The sequence below is a fragment of the Ambystoma mexicanum genome, chromosome 3q (genome assembly GCF_040938575.1).
Source record: "Ambystoma mexicanum isolate Mex_15411 chromosome 3q, UKY_AmexF1_1, whole genome shotgun sequence".
Classification (NCBI taxonomy): Eukaryota; Metazoa; Chordata; class Amphibia; order Caudata; family Ambystomatidae; genus Ambystoma; species Ambystoma mexicanum.
The window spans coordinates 493,611,446-493,637,273 of record NC_090926.1 but is presented as its reverse complement, the minus strand read 5'-3'; the positions used below and the strand labels follow the sequence as shown (position 1 = coordinate 493,637,273).

General features: G+C 46.9%; 1 protein-coding gene across 1 annotated transcript in view; it reads left to right on the top strand.

The window, feature by feature from the left end:
* NUDCD2 (NudC domain containing 2) overlaps positions 1-23,300 on the top strand; it is a 316,419-nt gene extending 293,119 nt beyond the window's left edge. Inside the window, exon 4 of the mRNA XM_069654281.1 lies at positions 22,581-23,300. Coding sequence (XP_069510382.1) covers positions 22,581-22,664 — 84 coding nt within the window. The 3' untranslated portion in view covers positions 22,665-23,300. The remainder of the gene's footprint in view (positions 1-22,580) is intronic.
* The last annotated feature ends 2,528 nt before the right edge of the window (positions 23,301-25,828 follow it).

Sequence of the window (25,828 nt, the reverse complement as noted above, 5' to 3'; positions counted from 1 at the left end):
AGCCCTCTAAATGTGCTCACTCCTCGATTGACTGCTGGCCCAAGTGTGCTCTGACCTACCACCCCTGCCCCCTGTAATCCTACTTAACTACCACTGCCCTCTGTGATGAATCCATTGGAGTCGCCACAGATTCCCCACTAATAACCTCCTGCCATGTGGACAGGGGACGGCAGCCACTACATGATCCAGACCCTGGGGGCGATTACACGAGGGATGCTCACATGGGAGGAGACGGACACCAGGGAGTTGTTATGGCTTCATTGGATGAGGTGCAATATACCCCGTTTTTCCATGAGGAAGATTCCCCTGTGGCCCAGTACCCTAATGGCCTATTGCCATGTATCTGTTCCTACCCCTTCCCCTAGAGAAAATAAGAAACCCCTTTTCAGTACTACTATAATGTACAAGAAGATTTTTTTTTATTTATTTGACGTTGTAAAGCGCACTGCAGCCCAAGGGCATCGAGGCGCTGTTGCAAGAATATGTCTTAGTTACAGAGTTGTAGGCTTAGCTCGTGGTTACAATGAGCAGAGGCCTAGCTTGGTAAAGAATCAGGCCTGTAAATACAGGACGTTTGTACATAAACTTTCAATTATGCAGTTAAACAAACAGTATTTTGATAGCTTTCCTAAATGCTGTGTATGAGTCCATGTTTCTTATGTGTGGAGTGAGCAAGTCCCAGTTGGTTACTGCAATGACTGGAAAGCGCGCTCCTCCTGCTTTAACTCTGAGGGTTCTGGGGATGGTGATCCTATTTAGGCAGGCCGTTCTGGTACGTCTATCTGAGTAAGGTTTGTCAATCCTTTGTGAGAGGTACACGGGAGCGGTGTCATGCAGACATTTGTGGGCGAGTGCTAGGGTTTTGAACAAGATGGGTTCCCTAACGAGGAGCCAGTGCACAGGTTTTGTATTTGCTGATATATGGTCACGTTTGGCAATGCCAGTGGCTGCTCGAAGTGCATCGTTCTGTACCATCTGAAGTTTTCTAATATTTTTGGAAGAAGTGCCAGCCAGAAGAGCATTGCAATAGTCTAGCCGAGACCCAATTATTGCTCTGGCTTTGGTAAGGCAATTCTGTTTTGTTAGGAATGGTCTAGCTGCCGTGATCAGTTAAGAGTGGTAGGACGCGGCAGATGAGGTGACGTTCACTTGTCTGTTCATTGAGAGGTTGGAGCCAAGGTTTTCACAGCATGTGAGACGTTGATGGGAGTGTTGTCAACTGAAAATGAGTTGTACTTTAAATCAAGTTTCTTGAGAGTTCCTGGTGAGCCTAGGAGAAAAATCTTGGGTTTTTTTTCGCCATTGAGGCACAACCAATTTTCCGCCATCCAGGTTTGGATCTCTGCATAGATGGAATTGAGAGTTTTGCTGTCCGCTTCATAGTCTTCTCTAAGGGGGGATAATGATCTGCGTGTCATCAGCAAAGTTAGTATATGTGATGCCACCTGCGTACAGGAAGCTAAAGAGAGGCCTCATGAGTAGGTTGTACAGGGTAGGAGAGATGCAGGATCCTTGAGGGACACCACACTTTTTTTATAACACATTTTATTGTATTTTGTTACTTCAAACAACAGTATACAATATACTAACACACTTACATCCGTACTACAAAGGCACTGTAATCATTTCTTTCTCATAACTAAAAGACAATAGCGCAATGTCACAATAGTTCGTAGCACAATATGTCCACGGCTGGGTCATCACTGTATTATGCAGTCATTGTCTCTCCAGGTCGCACAGTTTATGTTTGTGTATTACGTTGTCTGTTCCCATTTCTGCCATATTTTGCCTGCTTTGCCAGGACAGCCCCAAGCTTTGTAGATTCGACACTCCATTACCATGCAGGTGTCTACATCTGCTACCCATTGGTCATATTGCGTGGTGATCTCTGAGCCCCACAATTGTGCAATATTTCTTTTGACCGGCCCTGTGGTCGTTGAGAGCAAAAGTTTTTTCAAATGGGGTCATTTCTCTCTCTTCTTCTATCCCCAGTAGTAGGGGTTTTGGTTCGTTTGGGATTGGCCGGCCCATAACCCTTGAAAACCTGTCGCAACATTTTCCACAGAAGTATTGTATACGTGTACATTGCCACAAGATGTGATAAAAGGTACCCTCTTCGTGTTTACAGCGTAGGAATTTAGCATCTGTGGTCTTTCCCCAACTATACAGTGCTACTCTGGGATAGTATATTCTGTGTAGCACTTTCAATTGTATGAGTCTTATTCTAGCCGATATTGCTGTCTCTCTGTGGTACATTAGAGTTAGAGTCCACATCCCTCTCCCATTTTTCCTTTAGGCTGCACATTTCTATCGTAGCAAACGAAGAGATTACATTATACATGACAGATGTAGTTTTAGTATTCACGCTATCTAAGACGATGTTCCTTTCTATAGGTGTGCACTCTGGTAGATCAGCAAGGTGCGTTATGTGTTTGGTGAGTGCATGGATAGCTGCGTGTGATGGTAGTGTTCAGTAGATGGGAGACCATGAGTGGTTGATGATTCAGCAAAGGGTATGATTTTGCCGTCTTTAAACACTTGTTGAATTGTTAGTATTCCCGCTTTTTCCCAAATTGGCCATTTAGGTAGTTTGCATAGCTCCGGAAGGAAGGTGTTCTTCCAGTATTCCAGAGGGGCTGTATGGGGGTGATTTTGTTTCCCCAAGCAATGCGTTTGTGTGTTTCCACTCAAATTACGGTCGTATCATGGGCTGTTATCATGCGGGAGAGGGGGCGGCCCACCGTGCTATACAGGCTCTCGAGTGGGGGTATGTCATGCCTTGCCGCCTTTTCTGCTCGTATGTGCGGTAGTTCTGAGTTAACATGTAGTATGTCGTTTACAGTTGCCATTTGACTCGCCCAGTAATATGCTTGAATGTGTGGGAGCCCTATTCCTCCCTCCCACACTGAGCGTTGAAGTGTACTCAATGCTATCCTTGGGTGTCAACCCCGTCCCCACAATAATGTACGCAGTGTCTTGTCTATTTTGCGGAATTCATCTGTGGGAACGTGTAGAGGGGCATTTTGTAATATATATAAAAAGCGAGGCAGAGCCAGCATTTTGAAGAGTGCTGCTCTTCCTAGTAGTGTCAGTGGCAGTGTCACCCAGTGGCCTACGTCTTTTGTAAAGTGTTTCATAATCGGGTGTAAGTTAAGGGTCACATAGTCTTACAGTTTATTCGAGATTAGGATGCCCAGGTAATGGAATTGTTCATTTTCGACTTTGTATGGGGAGCCCTCGGGAGGTAAACAGTCTATTCCTTTAACCGGAATATCGATTTGCTCCAATTCACTCTTAAGCCACTGAAAGTGCCATATTTTATCAGTATTTGTGTGACTACTGGACAGGAGACTGCCGGATTACCCAAATAGATCAATAGGTCATTGGCATAGAGCGAGATCCTGTCTTCCCATATTGGGTTCCATCGGAAACCTGACCATGACATTGTGTTCTTTAGGATTATAGCCAGGGACTCAATTATCAGCGCGAATAGTATGGCTAATAGCGGGCAACCTTGTCTAGTACCTTTTCCCAGTTGGATGTTGCGGGAGGGCCAGCCGTTTACTCTCACTTCTGCTATGGGGCCATTATACAGGAGCTGAACCCATTTTATGAATTGTTCCCCAAAGCCCATTTTCTTCATGATTATCCATAGTGCCTCCCAATGGACAGAGTCGAAAGCCTTCTCAAAATCAATAGCACCAGTGATTGTTGTAGGGTTGGTGCTCTTTCAAGCGCTAAATGCAGTATACGGATATTCATTCTCATGGATCTCTGTGGCATGAAGCCACATTGATCGGGGTGGATCAGGAACGTTATTACCTCTTGGAGTCTGTTGGCAAGTATTTTTGCCAGTATCTTAGTCTTGCTGTTTATCAGGGATATAGGCCTATAGGAGCTGCATTCGTCTGGGGGTTTACCCTCTTTTGGCAATGCTATTATGGTAGCCTTGCGCAGGTCCATCGGGAGTATACCCACCCTTTTGGAGTGTTCGAACATATTGAGCAGGTGTGGTGCGATGGCTTCATGGCTTAGTTTCTTCCAAACATCAACCGGGAGACCATTCGGACCTGGGGCTTTGCCTGATTGTAGTTGGGAGATGACTGTCGATATTTCCTCCCCCGTAATATCGCCCTCCAGCGAGTCTGTTTGTTCTGCATCTAGTGAGGGGAGATCAACTTCATCTAGTGCTGTGTTATCTATTGGGGTACTATAGAGCCCTTCATAGTATGTTGCAAAGCATTCTGCCATTGCACCGTCAGTTGAGACTAGCTCTGCATTCACATCTTTAATACTTCTTATTTGCTGATGCCCTTCATCGCGTCTTTCTAGCCAGGCTAGTAACTTCCCTGCTTTCTCCCCCGTTTCATATAGTCGTGCTCTCATGGCTCTGTGTGCCTTTTTGGCACAATCCAATGACAGGTTATGCAGTATTTTTTGTGCTAGTATTCAATCTCTATTTGTCTCGGGTGTGTAATTTTGTATGTGCTGTGCTTCCCTATGTGCCACCTCCTTTTCAGCGTCTACAACCTCCTTACGGTGTGCTTTTTGGTGTGCCGCTGTCCATGCAAGGATTTCTCCTCTCAGTACTGGCTTGTAGGCTTCCCGTTGTGTTCCAGGGTTGTCTACGGAGCCTGTGTTCAGCTCAAAGTAGGTAGAGGTAGTGTTGCTTATCTGTTCTATCAGGTCCGGGAACCCCAGGTAATAATTGTTTAGTCACCAGGCGGGAGGGGGGTCGTGGCCATTCAGTTTCGAGTTCTATCAACAATGGAGAGTGGTTGGAGAGGCCACGTGGGAGTAGTGACACGCTGTATGCCTTGTGAATATTCTGAGCTAGTAGAAAGAAGTAGTCTATTCTAGATAGTGAGACGTGCACGCCTGAATGGAAGGAGTATTCGCGTGTGTCTCTGTGCAAGTCTCACCATACGTCTCTCAAGCCTAGTGCTGAGGGGAAGGTAGCTAGCTTGGTGTTAGTTGTTGGATTCCTCCCCCATATGTGTGTGCAATCCAGTGTGTTATCCATGACCTCATTGAAGTCCCCGCCCACTACCCATATATTAGCAGTGTTCGCCGCGAGAATGGGTGTAATGTCTGCTAGTAGTGTAGGTAGGAGTGCCAGCGGGGCATATACTGCCATGATCGCAAGTGTTTAGTTCCATAGCGTAGCGTTTGTGTATATATCTTCCCCCAGTGTCATGAGTCGCCTTCAATATCGTTAGTGGTAACTTCTATGAATTAGGATCAACACCCCTCTCTCTCCCGTGGAGAAGCCTGCGTGTATCACTGTCCGATAGTGGACCTTTTAAAGAGATTACATATCGTCCCAGCTAAGTGTGTTTCTGTTAGGAGCACTATGTCTGGTGCATGCCTATTTATGTATTGTCACCAGACATCTCTTAACGTTCCATGTTATAATTGTTAAGCGGTTGTTGGTTATCGCGGTAGGCAGCGCCATTGGGTATGTGGGCTTTGTGGTTCATGCTCGTGCCCTATGGGAGATGTCTGTTCTGCAAGTGCCAGCATTTGTATTGTCGTTGTGTCGTTTGTGTTTAGTGTGATCACAGTGCCTTCGCACACAAACCATTGAATTAGAAACTCGTTCCCAACTCCCTCCCTGTACTCCATTCTCAACTGAAGCATCTGTCGCCCCATTACAAACTTAAAAACTGCTAAACTTCAATACTCTTACATTAACTCTTAACATCACGGAAAAGAAAAATTGAACAATTTAGTACTCTACATTCCAGACAGTCAAGCCTGCAAATACCTCTGTGCACTGAGTAGCCAGGGGTGTTACTTATCGTATTTACGGAGTGACTGTGTTGGGGGTTCGTGCAGTCCTGGCCGCCAGCTGTTCTGAACCCAAGTTGTGCAACATCGCTGATGGCATCAAGTGGCGTTGCTTTGTTCCATGCCAATGTGTATTTCTGCTCGTGCAAGCGCAGTCCCACCCGCATTAGGTATTGGCTCCATTTGGTGGTGGTTCTATCTCTCGCCTAGAGCGTTCGGGTGCTACTCTCTCAGGTCGTGGTCTGTTTCTGCTGATGTCCCGCCTCCGGCCAGACCCCCAAGCGCCTTCCAGGGTTCTTTCTGCCCAGTTCCATGCTTCTCTGGGGTCCGTGAAGTACACCGTTGTGGAGTATTTTTAGTTGTGCAGGGAACAAGAGTCTGTATTTTATGTTGAGAGCCTGTAGACGTCTTTTAAGTGGGTTGAAGGACTGCCTCGCCTTCTGTACCTCCCTAGTGAAGTCCGAGAAAAAGGCGACTTTAGAGCCATTGTAAGTTATGGTTCCTTTGGTTCTGGCCATCTGCAGTATGGCGTCTCGATCTCTATAGTTCTGGAGCTTTGCTATCACTGTGCGTGGGGGGGTCTGCAGATATTTCTGCCTGTTGGCATGCGGTGAGCACGTTCCACTGAGAAGAATTTTGATAGGGACTTGGGAGTGAATAGATCTTAAAGCCATTGTTCTAGGAACAGCTCCATGCTTGGACCCTCAGATTTTTCAGGCAGGCTGAGAATCTGGATGTTGTTTCTTCTCGCTCTTCCTTCCCCTTCTTCCACTTGTTCCTCCAGTGCTTTGAGTCGTGCCAGCGTTCCAGTCATTTGGTGATTTACGTTTCTCAGACCCTCTTCCATTTCTGATATGTGACCCTCAGCCTCACCTTTGCGGGCTTTCAGCTTCTGCAGGTCGTGACGCAGTAGGGATACCTCTGTGCTTATGCCGTCCATTTCTTTATCCATCGAGGTCCTTGAATTGGCAATGGCGTTCATGACATCCTTAAGAGATATACCCTCTTGCTCTGTTCCTTGTGTGTCGCTAGATTTGGCTTGCTCCTCCTGGGGAGCTTGGGCAGGGGTTGTATACTGCTCCATTTTACTCTGCGTTGTCGCATTCTTTGCTCTGTCTTTCCCCATGGTGTTCAGGGTCAAGATTGTTTGTTGTTGCCTCTTTCCCACTTGGTCGGTGGTTACACCGCCATGCCGGTCAGTAGTTGTATACTCTGGTTACTACCGTTTGGTTAAGTGACCTCCAGTGGCCGCGGTTTTATTCAAGATCCCTTGTGAATTGGTCTGGCAGAGCCTTGGAGGTCTTATTTCGCCTTTATATGGGGCTTTTAGTCGTCGTTTAATGTCCGTCGGAGCTGGCCAGAAGTTCCCAACTGTGGTTCTATAAAAGATGGTACGGTCACCAATCTCAGATTTTGCCACACCAGGGAGGTATAGTTGCAGTCCGTATCTTCGCTACTGTTCTTTCAGTGTCGCTTGCTCCCTACAGGTCACTGAAATTGCACCCCCGACATCATTCTGTGTCGGCGTATTCAACTGAGGCTTAGTTCTAACTGTACCCAAGAGGGGCTTTCTACCCAAACCTGGTTCAGTTGTAAGTTCCAAGTCTATACACTGCAGGACTGTAGTCCTCCAGTCTCAAAGTCCAGCGGGTCAGTGCCACAGGCGTGTTCAGTTCTGACCCGGAGTGCGGTTGGAGCTGATACTGTCTTGTTTGCTAGGGATCGTCTCTCAGCAGGGAGCCGCTTATATTGATAATTATTGTTTTCTCGCAATTCGAGGCGTGTCGGTAGCATCTGTCTTTGCTTGCAGTGGCAGGTGGGGTGATTGTTCCCTGGGTTTCGCCTCATTCCTGTGTTGTGGTCATTGAGCCAATATGGGTGTCCCAGCTTCTGTTTCAGTTTGTATGGAGTACGGGCTGCATTTCGCTTACTGGGTATTGGTGTGGGTCGCTGGAATTCGGGAGCGGCCGTTCCTCCGTGCCACTCTCGTCGGGTGGAGCAGTTTCATGCGTGTGTATGTGTGGGAGTTACAAGGTGCTCTGTATTGCGGGCGCTGCGCCCCCGGTCACTGGATCTCACGCGCGGGGAGTCCTTCGTTTCCCGAAGCCCCAGGTCATGTTGCTCCTAGATGTCTCCAAACACTGAGGTAGGAGGTTGCACCCGGCCTTTCGCACTGTGTATCTTTCCTCGTGAGGGGGGGCACAGGCTCCCACAGCGGCCGGAACAGCCAGGGATCCTGCGCCGGCAGGCCGTTCCCACGTCGCCAGCTGCTCCGCCCCAGGTAGGTGTGGAGCGGGGCCAGGGGCGTCTGTGTTCCCTCGTTAGTTTTGGGCCCACACACACACCCGGTCACAGTGCATTCTGACGCCGGAGTCGGTGAAGGCGCACCGCGCTCACAGCGCTGGTGCGCCAGTTCTTCACACGGGCTGTCTGGGGTGGTGGATCCGCTGCCATACTGCGTTCCCTCCGTTCAGGCCATACTTTGGGTCACGGCGGCCATTTTGTTCAGGATGCCTGGTCCACCGTCTCTGTACTCTCTTGCGCATATCTTTTGAAATGCTCTCCGATTTATGTTTTATATTGGAGTGATTCGTGGCCGAGGGTTTCCGCAGCCAGCTCGAGTTATTTTCTTTGGTTTCAGGTACATATTTAGTCAGGATATTAGCAGGATTAAGCCGGCGGTCCGGGAGCAGTGGGTAATCACGTCCTCATCCCGCGTCTGCTGGCCACGCCCCGAGGGACACTACACTTGATGAAATTTGGGGTTAGCACATGCTTCATCAGAAAAAACTTTCATCACTCTTTCTTGGAGAAATTAAGTGACCCAGGCTGTGGCTGTAGGTGAGAAGTTAGCAGCAGATGAAAGGTATTGACAGAGAGTATCATGGTTCACCAGGTCAAATGCTGAGGACAGGTCTAGGAGCAGGAGGATGGCTGGTTTACCCGCGTCCCTCAGGTCATCAGTCTATTTTTTAAGTCCAGAAGAGTGGTTTCGGGCCCATGGCCGGGCCTGAAGCCGGACTGCCTGAGACCCAGTAATTTGTTGCACTCTAGCCAAAGTATCCGGGTTTGTTGAGAAGAGTGGTTGAAGGGCCGGCACAAGTAGGTTAGGTCCTTGGTGAGAAGGCAGGAGCTTCTAGCATGGGCAGGGGGGAGAGAGGGCAGCAGCGTTATGGGCACTTTGGTAGGCTTCAGTTCAAAATGGATGCATGGTGGTCCAACCAGGGAATTGGGGTGATGGAGGTGATAGACTGATTACAGTTCTGGTGGGCAATCCAATGCAGGGTGCAACCTTTTTTATGTGGGTAGGCCTTGTGACTGTTTGCTTAAAACCCAAGGTTGAGAGGGCTTTGTTGATGGTAGCTGCATGTGAATCGGAGCGATCATTCAGGCCCAAATTAAGGTCACCCAGGAGGACAGATTTGGTAGATTTCTTAAGGTTGCCCGAGATGGCATGTGAAAGGGAGTCCCGAAAGTCTGTAGTAGGTCCAGGGGGACGGTACACAATGTGGAGGGTGATGGTTCGGTTAGGTGAAGGGGAAACTTTCACGATCAGATAGTCACTGGTAAAGCCTGGTTCGTCTAGGACCTTTTGGATAGCGATGGACTGTTTCGCGATAAGGGCTACTCCACCACCTTTTAAAATGGGGCAGTCTTGCTTAGAGATGGTGTAACCCTGAGGTTGGACTAAGGCTAGAGCTGGACCTGAAGCTTCATTGAGCCAGGTCTCGGTAATGACCAAAAGATCCAAGTTTCCGTTTGTGATGAGGGTAACATAAAAGGCCCCGAGGGGAGATAGGGTTGGGCTCGGTTCAGAAAGGGTACTGAGCCACAGGCATAACATGTTAACAAGAAGATGTACCCTTCCTAGTGTACGAAGGTCAAGGCTATAATACTTTATTGGTACAGGAGTATACTCCTGTCCATAGATTAGTGTATAGGTTGATCTATTAAGTGGTAGATCCAAACCTGAGGAAAAAGGTATATTAACCTCTCACTGAGCTAAGACAAACCAGAGGGTAGCAAACAAGGGTTTTATTTACTAATCGTACAGGTAAATATTCAGTACATAAAGCTTAAAAGAATGTGTTGAAAAATGCAACATAGATGAACAAAAGGTAAAGACAACATATAATACCAACAATAAATACTCCGAAAAAGGGAGAGAAGTGCAGTATTTACAACAAAGTGAACAAAATCTTGAGCAAAGGTTTTTATCTTTCGTTTTTTGCATAACAGTGTATCAATTCATGTGAACACTCAGGTCCTTTGTGAATAAATCCCAAGGTAAAAAAGTGAAAAGCGAGGGAGGCTATACCATCGCCCAATTGTCATAAGGGTATCCTTTTTAAAGGAAAGTCTATTAGTCAGGTATTGCTTTACAACAGTATGTGTTTCCAGGGTCCTATGGAGAATAAGATATCTTGATAGCCAACGTGGCAGAGACTGAGTGAACAGAGTCTGATTCAGGCGGGAACAAATGCATGTGGCGGAAGTGCATTAAGGTAGCGTCCGCCTTCTTCAGGGCTCCATTCGTAGGGGCGACCCTGCAATGTGGATAGAGTGCTACACTGAGTGATTTATAGGCATGCCAATAGTCATTTGGCATATGTGACAATATGTCTGTTTTCTCAAGCACCGAAGCGGCGGCTTACCTGCCGGTGCTGAAATCCCAAAGTCTCGGTCTTCAATCACCAAAGGGCAAAAGGGCTGGGCAAAGAAAGTACTCAATTGGGTCCTACTGGAAGGTGGGCAGGCCCAGGGGAGTAGTCGTAGTGTTGAGCGTTGTTCTGCGCAAGAGACAAAATTGGGGGAAGAAAAAATATACTGAGGATGTTGTATGGACCTCACTACAGGCTTCAGTGGCTTGCAGGCAAATACCAAATGCAGGGTGCAGTGAATACATAAAACAGGTACCTGCAAGAACGCAAGTGAAAGTTCACTGGATGGTTAAAGAGCTGGGGTGGGTGCGCAGAAAATCTTCATCAGCATCAGGTGAGATGTCTGCAAACAGTCCTAGGTGGATCCCTGGACAGAGAAAGAAAAGAAGCCCAGGGTGAGGTGGGGAACCAAAGTTGACTGGTCCATAAATATTAGGCGTATGGATTTCATTGCACTGTCCATGTGTAGGACATAAGAGCAAGGTGCGGGATAAAGTCATTTGCACATACACAAATAGTGGACGTTAGTTCCGTTCGTTTTCGTGGTGTACAAAAGGGAGAGGTAGTTTTATCCCTCCCTCAGGTGTCCTTATTGTGCTTATAGGTCAGCCCCTTGTGGCCGTGTGTACAGGGTATTTACAGGGTATAAAGAATAGCTAGTTCATCTGTGGTCAGGCCAAATACCGCACCCGAGGTGTGTTAATAGGTGGGCAGACATGCTACAACCTCTAAGCGTTAGCTTACCTAGCACGGCGGCTTCTACAGTCCAGTCGCGCACGGAGAGGAATGCTGTCTGGCTGGGCAGGGGCCGCGAGTACGCGTTGCAAGTGAAGGCGCGGGCACTGGATGCCGTTGTGGAAGAAAAAAGGCGTCCATAGTAAAGGGAGAGAAATTGATTTGAGAATGGTGTGTCCCAGCACTGTGAGAAGTGGGACAGGGTTGGTGGTAACAAAGCACGTGGGCTAGAAATATTTACCTGTACGATTGGCAAATAAAACCCTTGTTTACTACCCTCTGGTTTGTCTTAGCTCAGTGAGAGGTTAATATACCTTTTTCCTCAGGTTTGGATCGACCACTTAATAGACCAACCTATACACTAATCTATGGACAGGAGTATACTCCTGTACCAATAAAGTATTATAGCCTTGAGCTTCGTACACTAGGAAGGGTACATCTTCTTGGTTACATCCCCCATTCCATCCATCCTCGCCGAGGGTAGAGGGGAGGAGCCCCCCCCTCCCATCCCTGAAGCTGCTCTACGCACACGGAGTGCATCGCAGAACCTCGCCGGCAGCATCGAAGGGCCTGCCTGACCCTGTCTTCAAGGGTGCCTGACTCCCGCATGCCGGGCGCCGCGCGGCACGAAAGCGAGGCTGATCCTCGCTCGAAGCAGTGTAAAACTGCATTCATCCGCCGGTAGGCAGAACCGCCAGTGGCCAGCACGAAGGCCACACAAAGGCCTGTTCCTGCGCCTGTGCCCCCATTCCATCCATCCTCGCCGAGGGTAGAGGGCAGGAGCCCCCCGTCCCATCCCTGAAGCTGCTCTACGCACACAGAGTGCATCGCAGAACCTCGCCGGCAGCATCGAAGGGCCTGCCTGACCCTGTCTTCAAGGGTGCCTGACTCCCGCATGCCGGGCGCCGCGCGGCACGAAAGCGAGGCTGATCCTCGCTCGAAGCAGTGTAAAACTGCATTCATCCGCCGGTAGGCGGAACCGCCGGTGGCCAGCACGAAGGCCACACAAAGGCCTGTTCCTGCGCCTGTGCCCCCATTCCATCCATCCTCGCCGAGGGTAGAGGGCAGGAGCCCCCCCTCCCATCCCTAAAGCTGCTCTACGCACACGGAGTGCATCGCAGAACCTCGCCGGCAGCATCGAAGGGCCTGCCTGACCCTGTCTTCAAGGGTGCCTGACTCCCGCATGCCGGGCGCCGCACGGCACGAAAGCGAGGCTGATCCTCGCTCGAAGCAGTGTAAAACTGCATTCATCCGCCGGTGGCCAGCACAAAGGCCACACAAAGGCCTGTTCCTGCGCCTGTGCCCCCATTCCATCCATCCTCGCCGAGGGTAGAGGGCAGGAGCCCCCCCTCCCATCCCTGAAGCTGCTCTACGCACACGGAGTGCATTGCAGAACCTCGCCGGCAGCATCGAAGGGCCTGCCTGACCCTGTCTTCAAGGGTGCCTGACTCCCGCATGCCGGGCGCCGCGTGGCACGAAAGCGAGGCTGATCCTCGCTCGAAGCAGTGTAAAACTGCATTCATCCACCGGTAGGCGGAACTGCCGGTGGCCAGCACGAAGGCCACACAAAGGCCTGTTCCTGCGCCTGTTACGCGCATGAGAGCGCGGCGTGGCCACCCCCCCTGCTCAAATTAAACCTCCCCGACCGCCTTCCGCAAAGTCCGAGGCAAGCTATCGCAAGCAAGTATCCAAATACCCCATTCATACTAGGTGAACCCACTGTAAGTACTTTGCCCCTGTCCTTGTTCCTTTTCTGACATTGCAATGATACGACTCCCCCTCAGTCGCCTTTACCTGTACTCCATTTTCTACATTGACCGTCATTTCAAGGAGTATAATCACGCATGCCAGTACCGGGGTCACTACTGTAGGCATGTACTCTGAGCCACTATTATTTGAATGTGTTTCATGCCTCCCTTGAAACTCTTGAACCTTAGAATATCATAAGTATTTTGTGCCTTATGTTCACTAGTAGACCCCCTTATAACTGTATTGTGCCTAAGGTCGCTTTCAGACCATTTCAATTGTGTTGTGCCTTATGGTCGCTTTCAGACCATTTCAATTGTGTTGTGCCTAAGGTCGCTTTCAGACCATTTCAATTGTGTTGTGCCTTATGGTCGCTTTCAGACCATTTCAATTGTGTTGTGCCTTAAGGTCGCTTTCAGACCATTTCAATTGTGTTGTGCCTTATGGTCGCTTTCAGACCATTTCAATTGTGTTGTGCCTAAGGTCGCTTTCAGACCATTTCAATTGTGTTGTGCCTTATGGTCGCTTTCAGACCATTTCAATTGTGTTGTGCCTTAAGGTCGCTTTCAGACCATTTCAATTGTGTTGTGCCTTATGGTCGCTTTCAGACCATTTCAATTGTGTTGTGCCTTATGGTCGCTTTCAGACCATTTCAATTGTGTTGTGCCTTATGGTCGCTTTCAGACCATTTCAATTGTGTTGTGCCTAAGGTCGCTTTCAGACCATTTCAATTGTGTTGTGCCTTATGGTCGCTTTCAGACCATTTCAATTGTGTTGTGCCTTAAGGTCGCTTTCAGACCATTTCAATTGTGTTGTGCCTTATGGTCGCTTTCAGACCATTTCAATTGTGTTGTGCCTAAGGTCGCTTTCAGACCATTTCAATTGTGTTGTGCCTTATGGTCGCTTTCAGACCATTTCAATTGTGTTGTGCCTTAAGGTCGCTTTCAGACCATTTCAATTGTGTTGTGCCTTATGGTCGCTTTCAGACCATTTCAATTGTGTTGTGCCTTATGGTCGCTTTCAGACCATTTCAATTGTGTTGTGCCTTAAGGTCGCTTTCAGACCATTTCAATTGTGTTGTGCCTTATGGTCGCTTTCAGACCATTTCAATTGTGTTGTGCCTTAAGGTCGCTTTCAGACCATTTCAATTGTGTTGTGCCTTATGGTCGCTTACAGACCTTTTCAATTGTAATATACCCTTTGGTAGCCCACTGACCACTTCAACGGTGCTGTGCCTTAGGGCGCATCAAATTGTATTGTGCCGTACCTGACTTGGGTCACGTCTAATCTAGGTTTACCACTGCCCTGGGTGACTGCCTGCGACTACACTAATCTAGGGCTGCCCTGACCTTTGCATTCCAGCCATTGGGTTATCCCTATCTAGGTGCCGAGGCTTCCAGCCATACCATAGCATCCTCACCCCCTTCCATTATCTCACCAGGCCCACTCAAGCAGACCCTAACTTGTCCATCTCAACAAGCTCATAGGGAACCTATTCTGGCAGCCAGCACCACCATCATGCACATCAGCGTGCGCCTTCTTTTGCACCACCTCCTAACCACATACCTTGCCCCATTCACTCAACCACCCAAGTCAACCACTCCTACCTTTGAGGTCAATATCCTGGCCTGCCCCTACCTACGTGACCCAGCGTCACCCACCATGACTTTGACACCCTCAACGAGTCCTTCAGCAACTTCCGTTGACGCTCACCACCCCTGCAACCAGATTAACCAATACCTTAATGACCCTGCTCTCTGGCTCAAACACTTTGCCACAAAACCAACCCCTAACCAACCTTGCCCCCTTACTCTCAGGAACAAGAGACTAGGCACCAGATTCCGTATTCGTCCTTCCCGCACCTACACCACTAAGCAAGCCCCACACACACCACCCAGCCCGCCTTCGCCCTCCGCCACTTGCAAAACTAAGACCACAGGGGTTAAATTGCCTATGTTCAAGGGTGCCCTCATCAATGCTAGATCCCTCACAGCACACGCTCTTGACATAGCCGACCTTATCACTACTGCCAACCTTGACTTCATTGCCATATCCGAAACCTGGCTACATGCCGCCTCTGGCCCTTCTCTATCCTTGGCCTTACCGCCTGAATATGGCATTACACGCTGTGAGGCCCCTCTGCCCATACTAGAGGCGGTGGCGTGGCATTCATCCACAAAAACTCCCTTGACCTAAGAGTGGTATCCGACTCCAAACTCGAATCAGCTGAACTGCTGACAATCAAATTACTACTAACACCTAACCAAACGGCCACCCTTCACCTTATCTACAGGCCCCAAGGCCGGCACCCACCTTTGTCAGTGAAATTTCCAGTCTTCTTCTTGACAATACAAAAAACAACTCCCAAACAATAATCTTAGGTGACCTCAATCTTGGTTGCGGCGACCCTAAGGATCCTGTAGCAACTGATCTGGAGTATGCTCTTACTAACCTGGCCTTACCTTGTACTTACAAGAACCGACCCATATTAAAGGCAGGACCATTGATTGGTTAGCCGGCTCCAACTGCAACATCCAGGTCCTCAATAACTCCCCTTGCTTATGGTCTGACCATCACATCATAACATTTAACATTGAAGCTTCCCCGCGAGCCCCAACACCTATAGCCCCAGCCCTCCCCACCCGCAATAAAAATATAACAAGAGAACATCTCCTCCCACTGTTACTCCCCTCTCTTAATGCGGCGACCAACGCCTGCTCTGATCCCACCTCCCTTGCAGACATCTACAACCAAACGATGCTCACGGCCATTGACACCTTAGCACCAATTAAACTTAGAAAGGCTAAACCACGAGCACACCTCAACTCATGGTTCATGCCACAGCTAAGAATCCTTCGCAAGGCCAAACGCTGCGCGGAAAACCGGTGGAAAAGCCACCCATCTGATGAGCATAAAGACGGCTTCCTCCTCGCCTCCCTCATTTATAAAGACGCCATCATCATTGCTAAAAAAGAATCGCTTAATAATCGTATCACACAAGCCGACTCTAATTCCAAGGAACTCTTTAGAGTCCTAAAAGAGCTCGAAACCCCAGTATCCCCGCCAGACACTTGCACAAAAGACAGCAAATGGTGTGCTAACATTCAAGCAGCCCTCCTAAACAAAATCTCTATGCTCCAATCTAAAATAAAAGATAAGCAGGACTGCCTGAGGCGTGACAACCGCTCAGCCTCCCCCACTAGGCCCACTCTCTCCAACTCTGCCAACATCAAACCCTTCACCTTCGCACCTCTCACTATCATCGAAGTAGAAAATATCCTCAGGATGAAACCTTCCAACTGCCAAGGTGACCCGTGCCCAGCTCCCATCATTAAGGACTCCGCCCATTACCTAGCCCCATTCATTACAGCCTTCATTAACTCTTCCTTTGAAACAGGTATTGTCCCGGACAACCTTAAAGACGCCTGGGTGATCCCGCTACTAAAAAAACCTTCCCTTGACCCAAGCATACCTACGAATTTCCGACCTATTACTACAATACCATTCCTGCTGAAGATACTGGACCGTGCAGCTTACCTGCAGATCCAAAACTACCTTGAATCAAACAATCTGCTAGGTCTACGACAATCCGGATTTCGGCCCAGACACGGGACCGAAACGGCTCTATTAGACCTAAAAACCCAGATCGAAGTCCTGAAGGACAAGGGCAAATTAGCAATGCTATTACTCCTCGACCTTTCCGCCGCATTTGATTTGGTTAACCACCAGATCCTTTGCAGGCACCTCCACTCTGCTGCCAACTTCTCTCCCTCCGCAGCGGCCTGGATCAAATCCTTCCTGAGCAACAGATCTATGAGGGTCTTTGCACCCTCTGCTTCCGCAGCTCCCTCCCCTATTCATTGCGGTGTTCCTCAGGGCTCTTGCATGTCTCCTACCCTTTACAATATCTTTACGAAACCACTCTTCGATGTGCTCGATTATCTGGGTGTCTCCCACACCAACTATGCGGACGACACCCAGATACTCATTCCCATCTCGGGTGATTATCTTGCTGACACCAAGGCCCTCAATGACGTCTACTTGGTCATCCAAGCCTGGATGGCCCAGCACCAGCTATGTCTGAACGACGATAAGACGGAGCTACTTATTCTGGGTACTTCACAACGCCTGAGCAAACTGGAGCCATCCTATCAGTCATTCATCATAGACGGCAACTCCATACAAGTCTCGAAAGACACCAAAACACTAGGCTTTCACCTGGATTCCACCTTTTCCTTGTCAAGACAAACTAATGCAGTCAGATCCACCTCCGCCTACACGTGCAAACTCATTTCAGCCTGCAGACCTTTCCTCACCACCCACAATAGCGTCACACTAGCGAGAACACTTATCATGGCAAAAATAGATTACTGCAGTGCCCTATATCTAGGCACCAGCCAAGAAAACCTGTCCAAACTCCAAACCACCCAGAACAATGCAATTCGAGCGGCTCTGAGCATCCCTCGTAACCACCACATCTCAGAAGCCAGAGCTAGCCTTAAGTGGTTACCCGTGAAGCAGAGAATTTCCCTAAAAACGCTTGCCCTCACGCACAAATGCCTAGCCAACAAGGCTCCGATCTATCTCTGCACTCGGCTTTCGCGCCACTCCACTGCCCGACCACTAAGAACTGCCCAGACTCACTGCCTTACTATCCCTAGGTTTAAGCTCCAAAAAGCGGGAGGCACTAGCTTCCCTGTCCTAGCCTCCAAACTTTGGAACACCCTCCTCGCTGCCATCAGAGCCGAAGACTCCTTCAACGCCTTCAAGAATAAAATCAAATCTTGGCTCTTTGACCAGCAATAGCTGTGTCAGACATCGGTCCTACTTACCCAACCCGCCTGTTCACCTGCACGATTTCCGGTCTGCTACCTTTCCCATCTACCTCAGGGATACTTCCTCTGCAGAGCCCAGGGACACTGTACCATGTGTAAGATATGTCATTATTAAGTTTGTTTATTATGCTGTATTGTTATACTTTTTTGTAATTTATCTCCTTGTATGTTCTTTTCTTGCAACCCTGCACAAATTGCACCCTGATGCCCCTGGGCCTGATGGTCTGCGCGTTATAAATATACAAATACATCCGTTTGTGATGAGGTCATGAATGTCAAGAGAATGAACTGGAAGTGACCGAGCGTTAATTAGGGCACAGCTAAGTGAACCCGGGTGGTTTGGTGCATCTAGGTTAGCATGGGCAACACTTTGCATTAGTGGTACCCTGAAGGTGTCTACTGGCAGATCCATAGGAGCAGTAGTAGGATGTAGCAATGGTGCTGGCAAGTTGTTCTGTTTAGGTGTAGTATTGCGAGCAAGGAGTGGCATGGTGGTGGTCCCACTAGGTGGCAGTGAAGGGGCAAACATCACATTGGCGATAACAGTAGGTTGCAGCAATTGCTCATACATGGCATTGTAAAACAGTGGCATATTCAGTGCATCAACATGTGGTGGGGTGGTGGCAATGCTTTTTGGCTGTAGATAATTAAGACGCAAAGGTATGTTAAGGACATTGTTAACAGATAACCCTGTGGCAGTAACATTAGGCAGGAACAACAGGGCGTACAAGTCAGTCTCTTGCTGGTGCACTTTGGGCATCAGCAATCGGGAACACAATGGAAGTAACAGTAGGTTGCAACTTGGAATCCAACATTACTTTAGAGGATTGTGGCATAGTTTCAGTAGATACAAGGAGAGGTAGCCTAGGGGCAGGTAGTACATTGGGACTTAACAGGTGAATGGGGGCATCTGAACGGGGTACAGTGAAGTTAACAGGTAGCATCATTGGTACAGACATGAGATCCTAAAACTGAGGCATAGAAACAGGTGGAAGGGTGGCTGCGGCTGTATGTGACCACCTGGGAGTAAACCAGTGTGTGTGACTCTGTGGCACAAAGTGTGCAACATCGGGTCACGGCCAAAGGGGATTTGGCTCAGTCGGAGCGGCATGGTTAGATATGCTCAGCCTAGGTGGTTGTTGGAGGCCATGGGGGAGTTCCTGGTGCCAAGCTGCGCATTTCTGATGTAAGTATGCATGGGATAAGAGGGAAGAGGGGAGCAAAGTGTGCACGCTCTGTGGCGGCTAAATCTGAGGCAGAGGAAGTTCTGTAGAGCAGCGTACGGATATATTGTGACTCAGGGACAATCCCTCTTATCATAATGGAGCCGCTTACCTTTATGCAAAGTCTATTGCCGTCCGTGGGCAGCATGTGCTAGCCTCGAGCAGCAGAGAGCTGCCGAGAGGTCTGGTCTGGTCTTGTCCCTTGGCCTTTGCCTGGCGGCTTTGCCTGTCATTCTCCACCCTCTCCCTTTAAGGCAGGAGAGAGGAGCCAGTGGGAGGGGCTTTGTGCACGGAGAGTGTCTGGGGCAATTTTTGTGTATTCCAGATGCCAAGGCGATGCAGTCCGCCATTTTGGGACAGATTTGTGACGTGTTGCATGACACAGCAGATCTGGAGGCGGGGGGACACTCCAGTGTCCCTTGGTGCGTAGTAGCTGCAGTTTTCACGTTGCTGGAGTCGCTGGATGGTGTCTCGCAGCAGAGCAGCCAAGAGATCTTTTGGCCTTGTCCCTTGGCATTTGCCCGGCGGCTGTGAAGTAGAAGAAAAGCCCTGGCAGGGGAGTATACCAGGCAAATTGCAAACCTACAAGGAGTATCCAGCAGAAACAGTGTTTGTTAAACGAAGCAGGCACTTGTGTTTAAAGAAGTAACGTTTGTTGAAGAATCTACAATTCTGAACAGTTGTTTTTCTAACAGGATTGTTGTGGGCCACCAAAAGACACCAAGAACTGTTAGACCGGGAGACATTTGTGTATGCCAGTAAAGAATCCAGGTGAAGGGAAATAAGCTATTTTTCCATTTTTGGAGAACATTTACGTTGGAGCCATTATACTTTTATTTAAGAACACTTTTGCATGTTCCAGGTTCTAGACATTGCCTTTGTCACTTTATTATTTTGTTTTAGTGTGAGGTTAAGGATAGAACATTTGGACGGCTTTTGATTTATGACATCCTGACAAAGACCGATCCTTACTTTTGGTTCTTGGGTAGGGGAAACTCCTCTTTAGAATAAGTTCAGAGAGGCATTGGCCCAACCCTTTTAAGTTTAATAAAAGTCTATAACAAAAAATATGACAACTTTGTGTTCGGTTTTCATTTCTGACAATCTCTCGGATCTTCACTGTCTTCTGGGTATTTCATGTGTGCTGCTTTTCAGCATGTCTGTGTTGAATTGTGATCTTCTGTACCTTCTGATGAGTTTGTACCCTCCAGCAAATCAGCCAAACTAGTATTGAATTTGAGCCACAATGTAGAAGGTACTTTCTATGCAAGACCCAATATGGTTTTCAAGAGGAACTGGAAACGGAACTTACAAGTTTAAATTTGGATTTAATTTGCTCTAAATGTGTTCTGGATATGAATATGCCAATTTAATGGGAATATATGGATTTTAGTGCAGTGTTTGACAATGTTTGAAGAGAGCTTTTATGACGGACACTCTGTGTGCACCTTAAGACCTTCTTGCTAGCATAGTGGCATTGGATTTCGATAACAAAGCAAAGGTAAGATATGGTACAGTGTGTGAAACTATGGATCTCCGGTTCCAGAAGCACCTCAAAACCTTCCTCTTTGCCTCTGCTTTCTCTCTCCCTCTCCCCTGCTGAACAGCTAATATTCTTCACTGAAACTGCACTGATTCTGCAACTGGACCACTCTTAACGGCCTCGGTCCTGGGCCCAGCCACTCTCCACTTGCACTGATGCCCTGGAACCCCTCTGCACTGCGGGACTGTCTCTGTATCCCTACAGCCCCCCCCTTTTTCCAGCACTTGTTCTGCACTTACCTTGCACTTGCCACCAGCTGCCCCTATTTATTTATTACTTTACACCACTTACCTTGTACTGCACTTCCCCCCCCTCCCCTTCCCCTTGCACTTGCACTTTTCCCCCTCCCCCACCCCTGCACTTGCGCGATCTGAATGACACCTGGCCTAGTAGGATCGTTGTCTGTCTCCCCTTGTTTCCTCCCTTCCCTGCTTCGTCGCGCCTTGAAACACCTGTGTATAGGCGCGTTACAAATGCCATACCATATCATATCATATCATGGATGATGTTTCACTATCCAAAGGAGTCTGACGGGAGTGTGTATTAGCATCCCTACACTAATTCACTGGAAAATTAATTTTTTAATTTATCCCAGATGTTCAAAGATTAACTAAAAGAAGTGTTCCTTTATTAACATATAAAGCTGATGAAGTGCTGACAGCTCATACACCCTCACAGGACACACCAATACGGATGGCAAATAGAGGCTTCACTGTGAATGCAGGAAAATCAAAAATAGCCCAAATTAATGAAATATAGATGGTTAGAACCCTGCACAAAAATGAATATTTTGGTTCAAGAATTGCCTCTACATTATTTTTGAATAATCACGTAACTAAGGAAGTGCTAGAAATGACACAAGTAAATGGGTCAGTCGCTACATTTTTCTTCTGCTTGAAACAAATATTGGTATCTACAATGCGAAATATGTAACACGGATTGCATATGGGGAGGCGTATGTGGGGTCCTGTGATGAACAATTAAGTGCAGGTAACCAAGAATACATTGTTAAAGTTAACCTAATGGTTACGGAGTTGTATTTCGATTTATAATGCAAATAGAAATAGGAATCCAATTCCTTTCAGAGATTGCCACTCCACCAGTGGCCCTATGGATGTCAATTTGGAAGAACACTAATGCTATCCTGGCACGCAATTATAAGGGATATACTTGGACAATAAGATTCCATGGGTTGGTACTAAGTCATTTATTTTGGTTCTTGTATCCAGAAGCTATAACTAAAAATGGCAGATTAGTAGCAAATAATTTGATAATTAAATTATTCTGGCGCAAATGTGAAAAACAAGCTGCAAACGAAACGGCGCTGATGGTACCTGTATTTGGGGCATTGAGTGTCTTTTAATAGTGGGAAACACAGAAATATGCTATGCAGTTTTACGTTTCTTGTGAAAACAATCGCAGGTCGATGGGTGAGACAAAATGTCTCTGAAATGTGTGAGTACACAAACACCTGAGGAATGATTCGAACTTTAGTTCCTTGATTTGCATTCCCGCCATTATCTCCCACAGTTTATAACACAACAGAATGGACTAAGGAACACATATTTCAAAACACAGTAGCATTCACGTCCAAACTACTGTCAGAAAAACACACTGGCTCTCCCTCAAAGGTCAGGGTGTGCTTCCTTTGAGGGACAGCCTGTGTTTTTCTGAAATATGTGACCAATGCGGGTCAGGAGAAGTAGAAACATTACTCCATTTGTTGCTTTTTTGGTCACTGTATTTTGAAGGAAGGCACTTTTTTTAATGAGCCTTTTAAAGACTAAAAGAATAGTGCCAGTTTACAATGCTTGATTAAATTATTACTTCGGTAAGACCACAGAGTGTTACTGTGTTGCAAATTACCTGATACATGAATTACTTAAGCAGAATGATTGTCATGCCATATGATACTATGCCATTTTGATTTATTTAAATATTTATAGATTGACTGTATACAATGTCTTTTGTGGAGTACATTTTGAAAATTATTGTTTTTTTAAAATAGTATTAATTTGTGGGACTAAAGCATTGTTTTCTCTTCTAGACACCTGGCTTCGACTTCAGTGGGGCAGACATTTCTGGAAATTACAGCAAAGGGGGGCCGGACTTTTCCAATCTAGGAAAATAAACTGAAGCCTTTAAATTCTATCAAAAGATGCCCAAAAAAAGAATACCGCGCATCGGAGGATTGAAAAGCTTATTGGTCTAGAGTCCTAGTGCTTCACAAATGTAGCCATTGAATGTTTGTGCAGCAGATTCTGAAATTTTGGCAAGATTTTGTAAAGTTGTGATTTCATGACAGGTTTCATTTGAAATGCCGAACAGGAGAAACTCATGCCCCCCCCCCCCCCCCGCCCCCCCTCTCCGGAACCCCCATAGTGCAATGTGGAAAAAGCTGAAGTAGTGGTGGATTTCCCTGTCGTAGTATTAACTTTGGAAACCATTCAACAGCTCATATGGAAACGGAGGGCTCAGCAGCTGATAATGCCCGTGAAGTTGACCCGATTTCCCACCCACTACATGCTTCAGAACTTTAATGATAAAGTATACACTTTCTTACTCTTTTGTGTAGTCCTAGATTTAAAAAATAATAATTCTGGCACCATTTCTATTCCCTCCTCCCCCTCTTTTATACTTGTATGTCTGCCCCCAGTTCTGCTTCAAGATCACTTGTTTTGTATGGAAATGTATCCCCTATTATGCTCATTCCAAGCATTAAAAAAAACGATTTTAAAATAAAGTCCAATTTTAATTTTGAAAAGAATTCAGCGGCTGCCTGGTCTTTTTGAATGTCTTCATGCTGTCGCAAACAAAACCAAAAGTTGATGGCTGCAAGGTTTTGAACAAATCATAACCACGGGCACAGCTCTGGGCAACCCTCCAGACCATTGCTTTTCAGCCTGCTAAGCCATTACAGAAGGGGAAAGACGAAGCCTGATTTGCATATGGTCTTTTTACCTTCTGTAATGGCTTGGCAGGCTGGCGAACGATGGTCTTTAGGGTTGCTCATCGCAATGCCGGAGGTTAGGATTCATTCCAAACCTTCCAGCAATCGCCTCTTTTGTGTTGCACACTTCATGCTGTAACACCTGAACTTGATGTGTGCACTGCGCCGACAAAACAAAAAATATAGTTGTTTTGGATGATTCCTAACTGAAAAGGGCACTGAGAATAGTTCCGACATCTTTTATGCTTAGGAAATAGCAAAATGCATGATGACTGCTTGAACACCCAATACCACAAAATCTTGCAACAACCCATCCCTGTAAATATGTATGGCAATCCATTAGTTCTGAACTGCTGCATTGAAACGCTTTGGATTGCCACACTGTATCAGAGACAGGATTCAGGGACATGAAACCAAACGATGGCCTATATGGTGCCCATCAAGTGCATCCAATCAAACTGCAAGGCCTGTAGAGAGAGACGACTCTGAATTTTAACGGTGATGCCACATTTTAGCTAGGGTTCCACATTTCATCAAGGATAAAAGATTGTTCACAGTAGTGAGCAAGAGTGTGAGACTCAGGCTGAATCTAGTACATGTCAGTATTGGGAATGCATAGAACACATGCCAGAAAAATGAAGGTTTTGGATTTGAAATTGCATAACATATGATGTTATCACTTTGCACCACTACACCACAGTTGTGGGCTCAGTTGCACTGAGAAAAAACATATACGTTAACCACTAATAGCCCCTACTAATATTCAGAGCAAGTCAGTTCATGACTTTTATATACAGTTGGTGCAGATTGATAAACTGAATGTGCAAGGAATTTGGGCTGTGCAAGGTAAGCTTGAAAATGCAATAAATAAAACGTGCAGAATTAAGCCTGTGCTGTGTTTGAATGAAGAAGTGACAAGTCAGAATTGTGGAATGTGAAATCTGTTTTGCTCAAAACTAGTTTATTGTTTAAAAGACGTTCAGAGCAGAAAACAGAACTGAGATGTAGCTATTTGCATCCGTTGCTACCATTCTAAGCAGTTGGGATGAATACGGTCAGAACTTTCGAGAGGGTTGGCTGAGTTTCAAGGGTGGTGGTTCTGACTGACCCGTTACATTACAGAAAAAGGCTGGCACTCTCATTTCATATAGGTGCAAATTATATACATGGCCAGCCTTGGGGAGAGAGCTTAAAAAGTCTGGCAGCAAGAGGCTCGCTCTCTTGGGCTGGTGCAGGCGTCTCAGAAAAGTCTGGCAGTCTCAGGCACTCTTAATCTTTGGCTGACCTTGAGGGCGTGCAACAAGTGGTCACAGGCAGGCAGAGGAAAATATTTTGTGGGCTCTTTCCAAATGCAGAAGCAGTGAACCAGATAAAGAATTATTCTCTCCGGCAACTAGACTGGGTCGTGAGCAGCCTGGGGGACGAGGGTGGGCGCATAATTAAGCTTCATTCTTGGTGAGTTGTTAATTAAGGTGCGTGTAGCTTTAAAATCACAAGTGTAGATGTCGATTTGGCATGGGTTTTACATATCAGGCATCCCAAAGTGTATTTGCTCCCCATTATACTGAAAAGAAGTGTATTTCCCAATGTGGGATTCGTTGCCAAAAATAATTGCAAAGAATATGCTTTCAGAGCTAACTTTCTCAAGGTTGTTGCGTAGTGTTCTCTGCCAAGTTCGAGATGGGAGAGAGGGCTACAGTAGGGATCATCGCTTGGGGTGAGAGAGCAACACGTGAGGTAAATATTTCTACTGGAATTGTAAACACATTGTATTATTCTAACATTGTGAATTCAGCATGGACAAGTAAACGAAGCCACATACCTTTTTAATGCATTGCATGTTCTGTTTTGTTTCATTTATGAATCACAATTACTTCTAAATTGCTTGCAAAATAAACAAGTCTGCTATGGTATTTATTTATGTGCCCTGGTTTCTTGTGTTCTCATGCAAAGGTGAAGTAAGTGGTCATTGCATTTTACCGCAGGTGTTCTTTCACTGTACAACATATGGTAAAGTGCAAAGCAAAGATAGTCACTGTAAATTGTGTTTTTCTAAGTGGCTCTAGATGAATGTTCATATTTGGTTTACATGGTAAATGTATTCTGATATACTGCCAAAAGAGCATAACGTGATATTGGAAAAGAAATACTGCTAGGTCATAAAATCATCATTTACAGTGTGCCAAGTCCGGTCTTTGCTTACCCTTGGTGACCCCAGTACAAGAAACGTTATTAGGTGGTGTTCTGAAGTTAGGCTTGCCACTACAGCACGAAATACCAAAAATACCACCAACCAAAAATACCTGTAACAGGCCCTTGCATTAAATGTAGAGATGGAAGGGTTT